General features: G+C 35.5%; 2 protein-coding genes and 1 pseudogene across 2 annotated transcripts in view; 2 read left to right on the top strand and 1 right to left on the bottom strand.

The window, feature by feature from the left end:
• Positions 1-12924, bottom strand: part of RAB3GAP1 (RAB3 GTPase activating protein catalytic subunit 1) — an 89065-nt gene that overhangs the window by 7822 nt on the left and 68319 nt on the right. Inside the window, exons 18-19 of the mRNA XM_039874559.1 lie at positions 10745-10882; positions 7195-7422 (exon numbers count right to left, since the gene is read on the bottom strand). Of these exons, the coding sequence (XP_039730493.1) occupies positions 7195-7422; positions 10745-10882 (366 nt within the window). The remainder of the gene's footprint in view (positions 1-7194; positions 7423-10744; positions 10883-12924) is intronic.
• Positions 1-12924, top strand: part of ZRANB3 (zinc finger RANBP2-type containing 3) — a 279275-nt gene that overhangs the window by 229915 nt on the left and 36436 nt on the right. The gene's annotated exons all lie outside the window — the stretch shown is intronic.
• On the top strand, positions 11481-11599 carry LOC120612045 (uncharacterized; annotated as a pseudogene).

Here is a 12924-nt window from a genome sequence, read left to right as displayed (position 1 = left end):
AATTCATAATATACATACTGTTTCACAAACTTGCTTTGTTCATTTAATGACTTATGATTTTTATTTTTTGGCTTGGTTTTGGGTGGTCTGAAACTTTTTTTTTAATTATGAGATACACATACCACAGTATTTATAGTTTAAAACATGAATACTTATTTATACACCAAGAGTTTAAGAAACAGAACATCACCAGTACTTTCCACATCCCCCTGTGTGCCTCCCTGAACAAGTTTCCCTGAGTGCCCTGCCCCACCCCTCAAGCATAACTACTAATCATTCTTTTGTTTTCTCCACAATTTTCTTACACATGTATATGTAGCCCTAAACAATGTGTTGCTTGGTCTGGTTTTAATCTTTATATAAATGGAAGTCTCTGGTTACACCCCAGTGACTTCAGCACTGTTTTTGAGATGTATGTATGTTGATAGATGCTATAGTTTATTCATTTTCACTGCTGATAAAATGTTCCTCCACTGATGGACTCCCCAAGATTTTTTGGCTATTACAAATAATACTCCTATTATTGCATATGTTTCCTGGTGCATATGTAGAGGAATTTCTCAAGGGTATATACCTAAAAATAGACTATGCACAAAATAATGCTAATTTTTAATATCGAAGTCATATTCCTAGTAATTTTACAAAGTGTTTCAACAGATTTATACTCTCATCTAGAATAGTAAAGAGTTCCCATTGTCATACATCCCTGTTAACTTAATCCAAATTTTGTTTTCCTTAACCTACAGAAAAATTTGCAAGAATACAAAATATGCATATACAATTGTAACCATGCAAAAACTTCACTTCTTTAAAATTATTTTTCTTTTCTTTTACCTTCATTCAAATTGGCCCTGTCTAGTCTAATAGCACCATGACTCACTTGCTTCTTTTCTTTCCTTATCTCTCTACCTTTCCACATATTGCACATCCACACAATCATTACGCCTTTAGGTCAAACAGTTTTAAGAACAAAGCCTCAGGTCTGTTGACGACAGAAACAGTTTAGGTCAAACTAAAGATAACACCTTGATCTCAGTTGTGTTTCAGCAGCAGACCCATTAAGATGGAATAACCTTACTTGTCATATCCCCTAGAAACCAAAAAGAATGAGACCATGACTGACATCAGGACCTAATGCAATAATCAACTGCCTTCTACTCCACCCCCGACCAATCAGTAGAGCTCACAACCCCAACTCCTTAGCTACCATGACTAATGATCTTTCTCCTCTATAACCTATTCCCTACAGGCCATTGAGGAGCCAGGTATTTAAGCACTCCCAGTGTCTCTGGGCTTGGTGCCATTTCCTTAAATAAACCCTTCTTTGCTGCAAACTCCTGCTTATGTCTCAATTGGCTTTAATATGCACAGGCAGATGAACCTCTTCTATTTTGGTAACACCCTTTGCCTAGATTCACTTATTGTTAATCTTTTTAACTCATCTGTTTTATCACAAGCCTTTCTCTCCTCCTCTGTATGTGCATACTATCTGTTAAAAACAAAATTCAACCAATAAATTTGAAGATCTTATTCGCTTTAAGCGACTCATAATTCTGGCAGCATCCCACCTAGCTACTAGAAAAATTGCTCTGAAGGGCTGTACAAAATGGAAGGTTTTTATAGGAAAAAGGGTGGGGTAAGGGAGCAATTAACAAAAGAAAAGATTATTTGGGGGCTGCGATATCTTTTCCTGGGGGTAGGGGACAGAAAGGGTTTTATCTTGCAGACTGCCTCTTCTTTCTGTGGGGGATGTAGAGGACCTAGCGGACAGATTACCTTACTGGTAGTTGCCTAAAAATTCCAGACTGGTTAAGGTTATGTTTCTCAGAGACGTTGAAACTACAATTAGCAGGCATTAAATCTAAATTTGGCTTTTAGCATGAGTGACGCCAATTTGGGCCTGTGGTTTTTTTCTTTAGCACATACACACATCCATTTTTTTTTTGAATAATTTGAGAGCGAGTCGCATACATCATCATATCTCTTTATCTTCAAATACCTCAGTGTGTATTTCCTAAAATTAATGTTTTCTTATGTAATCAAAACAAACTATTTTGATTAAACACTGATCAAATACTTTTAATCTAATCTACTATCCATATCACAATTTCGTCAAATGACCGAATAATGTCTTTTATATCTTTTTCCTTCACCATACAGGATCCAGTTAAGGATCATGCATTGCCTTTAACTGTCATACTTCTTTAATGAAATTGAAACCGTTTTCCAGTCTCTTTTATAACACTGACATTTTGAGTACAGTCTTACCCCCTCCCAGCTTTCTGATTAATTCAATTCCATACTTTACTGATATTGCTTTAGTTTTTAAAAATTAAGACATAAATACCATAAAATCTGCCACTTTAAAATGGTTTACAGTGGTTTTTAGCATATTTACAAGGTTCTGCAACCATCACCATTGTCTAATTCCAGAACATTTTCATTACCCCAAAAAGAAACCCAGTCCCCAAAAGAAGCCACTCCCCAATTTCTCCCACTTCTGATCCCTCCTGGCAACTACTAAACTAACTTTCTGTTTCCATGGCTTTGCTTATTCTGGACATTTCATATAAATGGAATTATACAATATGTGGTCTTCTGTTTCTGGCTTCTTTCACTTAGCATGTTTTCAAGGTCCACCCATGTTGTAGCTTGTATCAGAATTTCACTCGTTTTTATGGCTGAATAATATTCCATTGTATGGATATACCCATGGTTTGCTTATCCATTCATTAGCTGACATACATTTGAGTTAGCTCTGCTTTTTAGCTATTATAAATAATTCTGTCAATATTTGTGTAAGGAATTTCCTGTTTTATCTAATGTCCTTTTCCTATTCCAGAATCCCATTCAGGATATCACATTACATTTAGCAGTTATGTTTCTAGACTCCCTTTAGAGTGAGTTTCTCAAGATTTCCTTGTTTTTATTGACCCTGACAGTTTTGAGGAATTCTAGTTAGGTATTTTGTAAAAAGTCTCTCAATTAAAATTTATTTGATGCTTTCCTCACAATTAAACTGGTGTTATATATTTTGGGGAGGAAGACCAGTGAGGTAAAGTGCTATTTTCATCACATCACATAAAGAGTACATACTATCAATGTGTCTTATCCCTGTTTTTAAGCTTGCTCACCTGGTCAATGTAGTGTTTGCCAGGTTTCTGCACTGTAAAGTTAGTCCTTTTCCTCACTTTGCACACCGTACTCTTTAGAAGGAAGTCAAAATGCACAGCTCACACTTATGGCATTGGGAGTTACACTCCACTTCCTTGGGGGCAGAGTAGATCTGGAGTTCCTCTGCGTGAAAGATTTGTCTCCTCTCCAGTTTATTCAATCATTTACATATCACTACAGATTCAACGATGTTAATTTTATACTTTGAGTTATAATCCAATACTACTTTGTCACTCAAATTGTTCCAGTGTTAGCCATTAGGAAATCTTTCAGTTGGTTCCTGTGTCCTTTTAACATACTCCAACAATTTTTTTTTTTAAAGCTCTTTTTAAAATAGAATATTTCTCATTTGGGGTTTATCTAATGTTTCCTCATAATTATACGCAGGTTATGCACTCTTTGACCAAACAATATGTAAGTGATGTTGGATCCTTCAGAGTACCACATCTTGATGTAGACAATCTCCATCTGCCCCTTACTGATATTTTAATTTTGATCATCCTATTTCTCCATTGTATTATTATTATTTATGTCTTTGCAATTCTGAAGTAATCTGTAGAGACACTTTAAGCCATGCAAAATGATGCTCTTCACCCACATTTCTATCTAGACTTGATATCTATAATATTCTTGCCTGGATCAACCTCAACTATGAATATAATTATAAAATGAAGAGTTTCCAACTCCAATATAGCCTCCATATTTATTAGTCATCTTGATGTTGAAATGCCCTTTCTACTCCATTTTTAAAAATTTATTTAAATTAGTTTCAAGTATACAGTAGATTGGTTAGACACCTATATAATTCATAAAACGATCCCCTCCAACTGCTCCCTCCCTCCCTTGGCCCTCCACCTAGCTATCATGTTAATACCAACTGCATTCCCTCTGCCATGCTCCCCATCCCCATGACCAACTATCAACTACTAATTTGTACCTCTTTAACCCTTCACCCCATTCTCATATCCCAACCCCCTCCCCTCTGTCCATCACTAAATTGTCCACTATATTTGCGTTTTTGATTAGTTTGTTCTTTTTGTTCCTTAGATTCCGCAAATAAGTGAAATCATATGGTATTTATCTTTCTCCAACTTATTTCACTCAGCATAACAACCTCTAGGTCCATCCATGTCATTGCAAATGGTAGGATTTCTTTTTTTTTAATGACTGAGTAATATTCCATATTATATATGAACCATAATTTCTTTATCAAACCGTCTGTTGATGGGCATTTGCTTCCATATCTTGGCTACTGTAAATTGTGCTGCCATGAATGCTGGAGTTCATAGATCTTTACGAATTATTGTTTTGGTTTTCTTTGGATAAATACTCAGAAGTGCAATTGCTGGGTCAATCCCCCATTTCTTTATCTACAAATTATCAATGGGGACCTAAGGATTCTGATTTTTTTCTTAACGATTTGTAATTCATCACCTTCCTTAATTATTTGGTACTCAAACTGTCCAGATTTGGCCAATAAGAGGCCCTTCAGGCTAGCTCCTTATGAAATACCCCTATTTTTTTTTCAAACACTTCCTTATTTTCTGGTAACACATGATGTTCCACACTCATCTTATACCTTCCCTCTTCCAATCCTGAAATCGGCCATTTCTCTGAGGAAAGCATGGTTCCTTTTAGAAAGAAATATTCTAAAAATCAAGATATACATTGTGCTCACTGCTACTGGGGTGTCACTGCTTCTAGATCCCTTCAGAAGAGAACAAGGAAATATATGCCTGTATATATACATACGTACATACCCACATACCTATTCACATTTTCAAAACCTATGAGTCCACATTCCAATCCACCGCTATCGAGTCTTCCTTGCCCACCTCAATTCCATGTTTGCATTTCACTTCCACAGTGAGAATTCTGGCTTCCAACTAACACCAACACATTTAAGTACTCTTTTGCTCAAGCAATAATCCATCTAAAAGTTCCAGAACTGCTTACCCATATCACTACACAAAACAAACCTGGAAAATAAAGTTTAGGATTTATTTGCACTGTTTTCCCACCTCCCAACACACCTGAGAATATACAGTCAAAAATATCTTATATGCCCATAAATTGCTTGGATTAGATTTTCTCTCCGCTCCCCATTCCAAGTATCAATTACCTCCCCTCCACTGAGTATCAAGCTTTTTGAATTTGCCAATCTGATGTTGTGAGAAATGGTTATCTCAGTAATTTCTAATTTTCATTTCTCTTATTGTGAATGAAGTTGAAGATCTTTTGATAGGTTTAAGGGTAATTATCCTTTTTTTGGTGAGTTGTCTACTCATATTCTTGCTCATTTTTCTATAGCAATTTGACCCTTTATCTGTAATACATACATTTCTCCTGGCTTACAAATATTTCTCCCAGTTTATCATTTGTCTTTTGACTTTCTCTTTTGCCATATAAAAGTTTTCATCTTTTTGCCTGGAGGTCCTGAGGATTTTATTTTAAAAAATATTTAAAGTCTAGTAGTTCTACAGTCATGTATTTTGAAGTTCATTACTTCTGGTCAATTTTTCTATCTTCCATTTCTACCACTTTCTCTCCAACTCCTTTTACTCTTTTATTCCATTTTCATTCTCTTGGCTGTTTTGCTGCTTTTCCTTGAGGCCTTTTATTAAATTTACAATGAATCTATTTCTCATTGGGCCCCTTGTAATTTAGTCTTTATTTTTGATATAGTTATCTTTTTCTTCTACTTCTATCCTGAGTTAAACCAGCTGTGGTTTTGTTTTCTTTGTGTGGTTTTTGGGTCAAATTTTGCTATTGGTTTTAGTATTTGTGATTAAACATAATTTTTCCTATCTCTCATGCTTGTTTTAGAATATTTGATTCAGATGGAATGTTATGTTAATTTTCTTCTGCTTCATGGTTGATTTTCTGTGAAATGTTTTTATTATCTGAACTGATCCAGTTGCATTTTCTGTTTTTTATAGTAGTTTTGTATGGATATAGTCTGCACTTTAGTATTCCCAATCATGTCAGTTTGAAAGTATCCTCTTCTGCACAGTTTCTTTAATGGATGGCAGAAGGTGAGGGAGGTTGATAAGTCTTGTTTCTCTTTCATTTCTGCAGGATTTTTAATTTTCCCCTTATTTCCTTCTTTCCCATCACTGCTTTAGAAGGGGTATTAGTCCTTCTCTATAGATCCGATTCGTCCCAAGCAGTGTCTGAGTGTCCACTTCTAGTCATGCTTACGTTTAAGCCCCTGCCCTGTAGTTAACTGTAGTTAACTGTGCTGTTAACTACCATGCTCCACCTGTGTTGAGTATTTTCGCACATAGTATAAGGCTCTTTCTAGGATGATTCTGTGTTCCATCTAAGTCTTTTGCATCTCTCAGCTCTTCTTAAAACACCCTGTCTCCATTCTCTACACCCACAGGCTTTTAGCAATAGGAACTCCACTGGAATTTAGCTTATTTCTCTACTTACAGTTAATTCGAAGGTCACTGCAATCTCTAGCCTCTCTTAATGTTGAAGGCATGATTTATTAATTTCATGGGGTTTTTTGCAAGGGGGGGGCAATGTGATATCAGGTGGCTGCCTACAGAACTCCAAATATTTTTTAATAATTACAAAACAATCCACTAAATGATCATATCGTAACTTATTGAACCAAGCCTTATTTTTGGTAATTTCGGTTTATATCTACTTTTTCACTAAAAAACTCTGTTAAACATCATTCTTGTACGTTGATCTTTAGGTATTTCTCATTATTTCTTTAATAAATTTCTTGGTAGTAGAACTGTTAGGTCAAAGGACATTACAATTTTTAAGGTTTTGACATATGCTGTGAGACAGAACCATGGTAAGCATGCGACATAAAATATACGTCTTATTTTTTTGGCCTATTCCCAACCAGTTCTAATCTTAAATTTGAATAGTAGATATATAAACAGTTCATTATATGCTTTGCTTCTCAAATGTGTCCAAAGCTCTCATGTCTATGATAGTGAGATTTTTAGATGCTAGAACAATTATTAGCATTTTAATATTAGATACCCAAACTTCAGTTACCTTTTCTGCTTCCCGGGTATCATCGAAGAGTCTCCTTTGCCTTCGTGCAGGAATTGGCTTGGCTGTTTCCCAGGCTTCTACCCACATGTTGCTTGGAATCTTCATTCGGGCACTCAGCTCTCCTTTCAGAACCACGTTGCCCTTTTCATCAATCACTTCCTCTTCAATATAATCCCGAGGTGAATACCACCGCACAAAGTCTTCCAGAAAACAGCCTGGATTAGCTGCCTAAAACAAGGCAAAAATTTCAGCAGAATCAAATAAAAATCAACAGTTACTGATAAACCTACTTGCAAAATCGCTTTCCTTTTCACAAAAAGCCTATCTACTCTTTATATAATCTAATATGTGACATGAGTTTGGGTGTTACCTTTAAAATAAATCAGGTGTTAAGTACCCAAAGCATTTTCTTTTTGCTGTCTCCATTTTATAAAAAAAAGAAAATATTTTTATTTGATGAATTTGGAAGTAAAAATTATGTGTGAAAAGAATTCTCTTAAACAGATTGTTACATAAAGTTAGTTTAAAATTATAGTATAACTGCTCAATACTTAAAAAGGTATCAAGTAAGTGAAAGTCAAGTAAATCAAATAATATACATCATGACCAGAATAATAACACAACAATGGAAAAGTTCTGCTCTTTTTTCCCTCAATAAATCAATACTGGTACTGCAATAAACATCTGCTAACCTCAAAAAAGTTCTATTTAGCCATCAAATTCTTGTGCTTTATGTAACAAATTACCATCACATAAATTGCTTTTGTGATGTTAAGAAACTGGAATTCAAACTATTGTTTTTCAGGCTTCTGAAACCTAACTAATTAAAGTTTTATTTAGTAGATAATTCTATAGAATCAACAATGGTGCATGCCAAAATCCTTTAAGTAATTCTACATTCAAGCCTGGAAAAAAATAGAGGCTTTGCAGTTTTAGTGGTAAGGCACACAGTTCTTTTTTGCAAGTGTCTAGTAATACATCAGTGGAGTACTAAGGATGACCACACACATCATCTCCTTAATACTCAAAGGATACGTGTACATACATTAAACACATGCCTTTTGGGTTATATTCTCTACCATAATGAATTCTTTCTGCTATGAGTAATATATTTAATTGCTTACAATAGTAAGCTATGTAAGCATTAACAAAGAAATGCTAAGCAGAAGATAATTTTCTTTATTTTTAAATTAAATTAACTTCAGACCTAAATGAAAATCAACATGATGAGAATGGTTAGTCTTAAATGTGAAAAGCAAAACTGCCAATTCCTCCTGGTAGCAAAAGTGGCTACCAGATTAACTATTCCCACCAATTTAGAAGACTCCCTGAGGGGATGAGGAATTAGAGGGGGGTCCTTAACCAATAGTCAACAACAGAAACTTCCAAGAGCTATTGGCATCATCGCAACAAAAAACTGTTGTGAACTGCAAAGGGTTAACATTACTGCATGACTCAGGATTCACACACAAAGATGTGGATATTAACCAGGCAACACCACACCCACATGAGAACATCTTAGGAAACGAGAGTGAAAGGCCTTGAATGAAGAGAGAGACCTTAAAGAAAATAGTACTGAACTCTTGTACTACAGAACGTGCTAAAGACAGACATTTCACACCAGAATTCGTCCTTCTGGTTGTCCTTACTGCACCAGGCTAACCATAAAACTACCAGGAGAGGGTCAAGACTCACTTCAGCTATGGCTTATCTTTGTTCTACTGTTATAAGTATGTACTCCAAGAGCATACTAGAGATTAGATCCTGTCCTTCTGGAATTATAAAGTGTAGGTGCCTCAGCTACATATCAGCATTCGTCCAAAGCTCTGGGGACTCTCCCAAGGGTCCCTAAACCAAGTCATCCTATACAAAAAAAGGGAAAGGCAACCATATCTATTTTAAAGTGACTATCTATGTCCTTGAATATATTATCTGATTCCTACAGATGGGCAGATGTGTAAGATGGCTATTTGAAATATAGTCTATTTTCTGATTAAAACAATGTTATAAGAGATTTGTAGGTGTCTAGCTTAGTCTAAAAGAGTCTAATGAACCATAGTTTTGCTGCTGCGCAGTGTTAAAGAAATTACATAGAACCTTACCATCAGGAGCCAATATGTTTCTATGGGGAAAAGCTTTTACAGTTCCAAGCTGGAATTTCTTTCTGTACATGCCTTTGCAAGAACACTGTAGTAGGACAGGGACAGATGAATATGAAGGCAGCTAGAGGTCAGGTTAAAAACAGTGGCTGCAGAGACTGGTATTTCTCACCATGCGCACATACCCTAAGCCAATTCTCTACCTTTTTGATTTAACATATGCCCTCAGAGCCAATTGGCTTCTCATTATCCATTGTACCAACTGTTTATTTTAAAACAACACATCCCTCTTTCTTGTTTCACAGCAAAATACAGCTCACAGATTTTCTGTATCTTTTTAGACTCTAAGAAAACATGCAGCTCTTAAGAGGTTTACTAAAGATTTTTTTTTCTTCTAGCAAAGATGGGGGAAATAAGCAAGGAAAAAGAGGCTCCCTTTTATTGTCACAAATCTAACAGGGATGATGAAAGTGGAATAGGTTTTCATGGAGTGTTTATGTTGAAAAAATCAAACGCAGACTGGCCTACATAGCACAAAAGCAGGACTGAATAGGGGCTATTGAAACAGGGAGATGGGGGCCATCACAGACCATCACACTGAAGAGGAAAGCCTGGGCCTGGGAGACAGTCCAGAGTATCAGCAGTAGGAAAGGGAAGTCCTGTGACCTGCAGGGCTACCCACTTGGATTTTTAAAAAAATATATACATAGACTTGCCTCTACTTTCAAGAATAAGTAATTATTTAAAAAAAAAAAACAACAAACAAACCTTTCTTCATCCCTAGGTTTGTAAGCTAATAAGCCAAATGTCACCATTCTTTGAATCCTCTATGTCCTAGATACAGGCCCATATTAAGCCTAAAACAGTCTTCTCTAAGTATCAAATGCCTACTCATCCTAAATGGTGACTCATCTGAGAAACTTTCCATGACCCACTCAGTAGAGTCGGTCATCTTTTTTGATCTTGGCTTCATAACTCATCGTATAAAAATTATTTACATATCTCCTCCCACAACCTCAATAGACTGTAACTGAGGATAAATATTCTATTTCTTACTTGCCTAATCTCAGTGCAAGTCACAAAGTAGGAAATCGCTGAATGAAGGAAACTATGTTAAATCCTAAGGGTTTCTTAAAAGTCTTGCATTAAATTGACTAAACATACACAAAGGAAGAAAACATCTCAAAGCCAATGCATGTATAAAAACTATTCAATTCTCAACTTTCAACTATTGTTCAAAGATTGTTCTTTTTTTTTTTTTTTTTTTTTAACTTAAGAAGTAACTTTGACTATAACCTTTAGGGGATGGATGTGGGGTACTATAACTAATGAAATAAAAACATTTAATAAAAAAGACATTCAGGTCTTCATACCACCTTATTGAGTGACTTTCACAGCTTCATCCCAGAATAGCTCAAAATAGAAACTCGAGCTCTGATAGTGTGACCCACCTTAAAAGACTCCATATCTGAGAGTAGACAGGCACTCTGCATGCGTGCTCTGAGGTGAGCCCCTTCTGCTGAGGTACCTAATTTAGCTAGAACCTCTGACTGCTCTTCTAGCAGATCTTCTGTCATAGGTGCTGGTTCCTGTGAAGTACAAAAGGACAAAGCTCATGAACAGCCTTTTTTTAGACAAAGCAGAACTATAAAAATAGAATAAAGGCAACAATTATTTCAGCACTAGCGGTCACAAGATATATACTTAGAAGAATTCAGAAAAATTCACAAGACTTTTGTAAGCTACATTAAAAAGTAACAGATTAATAAGAATAAATATGACAATCAGCACCCCCCAACACACAACAGTAAGCTTATCATGTTTCCCTTGATGAGGCTTGATAGCTAAAAGACAGGAATATGAGTACACTGAACATTTTCCTGTCTATTAATGATACAGAAATGAAATCCTAATGATATTTTATGAATGTTATCACTAGTTGCAATAAGATTTTTATTAAAACTAATGAGAAGAAAATTGATGTATATGAAAATAAAATTAAAGGCAAATGAATTGAACCCCAACTAAATGCTCCCAAGTAACTAAGTTTTATGTCAGAGAAGTTGCTTTCAGTTTAGGTTCAAAAGACATTCTAATTACTAATTCCCAAAAAAGTTGTTGGTTTTTTGGGGAATCAGAGACATTATACATTTCAGTGGTAACCCCAAATTAAAAAGTAACTAAGGCATCTACGGCCATGCCACCCTGAATGTGCCCAATCTTGTCTGATCTCGGAAGCTAAGCAGGGTCTGACTTGGTTAGTACTTGGATGGGAGACCACCTAGGAATATTGGGCGCTGTAGGCGCTAAAAATAGATAGATAGATAGATAGATAGATAGATAGATAGATAGATAGATAGATAGATAGTAGCTAAGGCAAATCTAAAAGGAAGATACAACTACAGAATCATTGAGTGACAAAAAACATTTCAAAACTTTCAAAGGGATTTAAGAAAGTTCCCCAAGAATTGATTCCATTAGATTTTATATTTGAAATATGAAGAACTTAACAATCCAGTGACTAATCAAAACAAAGCTTGCCTGCTGTTGTTAAAGGCAGAAAAACATTAACTTTTCTAATCCTAGATAATAGAATAAGACCTAGAAGAAGTAAGTGTTTAGAGCATCTTGTCAATAAATAGATTCCTTCTAGATTTCAGGAGCTTACTATAAAGCAGGATTTCTTAGCCTCAGGACTACTGACATTTTTAGACTACATAATTCTTTTTCATGGGGCCTGTAGGGTGTTTAGCAGTATCATTGGCCTCTACCTACTAGATGCCAGTATTACCACTCCACCTCATGACAATCAAAAATGGTTCCAGACATTGCTAAATAGCCCTGGGGGGCAAAATCGCTCCCCAGTTGAGAACTAACACCTTAAAGATAAATAATTTTCACAACTGACTATAAGAAATAAAGTAGAAACATGGTAAAGCTGTGGCATTCAAAACACAGCAACAAACAAAAGAAAACATTTTCCTCGTTATCACCTTAATTGTTTAAATGAATAAACCTAATGTACTTTCAAACACTGCTGAAGAGAATATAGCATATAAACCTTCATGGAAAACAATCTGACAATCAATACATGGCACGATTTATGATTATGCTTTCTGACCGAATAATTCCACTTCTAGAAAAATCACTGTATTACTAATAACCATGAAAATTTGGAAAGAATTTGAATGTAATAACAGGGAAATGATTTGATACAGGAAAAATGGGAGGGAACTGCACTAAGTGATTATCTCTGAATTACAGAATTATGAGTTTTCATTTTCTTTTCTCTATGATGAACATGCATCACTTTTAAAGTCTCACATGGATACTCAGGGTTGAACAATAATTGGTAAGGCAGTATGACAATATTGTTAAGAACCTGGGCTCTAGAATCAAAATACCTGTGTCTGAATTCCAGGTCTACGACCTTAGGCAATCACTCAAGCATTCTGTGATTCACTGTAAAGAATAAATCTTGGCACATGCTCAATAAATGCTATCATTTAGAGACAAAATATTTAGGTTGTTATAAGCTATATACTCTACTTTCTCTATCATATCAAAATGCTTCATATTCAAAAATTGTATGAGTCTTCGATGAAGCAGTATACTCAAGTGCAGAGGCCTT

The sequence above is a fragment of the Pteropus medius genome, unplaced genomic scaffold, assembly GCF_902729225.1.
Source record: "Pteropus medius unplaced genomic scaffold, Ma_sr-lr_union100, whole genome shotgun sequence".
NCBI classification, from domain to species: Eukaryota; Metazoa; Chordata; class Mammalia; order Chiroptera; family Pteropodidae; genus Pteropus; species Pteropus medius.
Note: the sequence above shows the minus strand (reverse complement) of the source record. Positions and strands in the feature narration are given on the sequence as shown.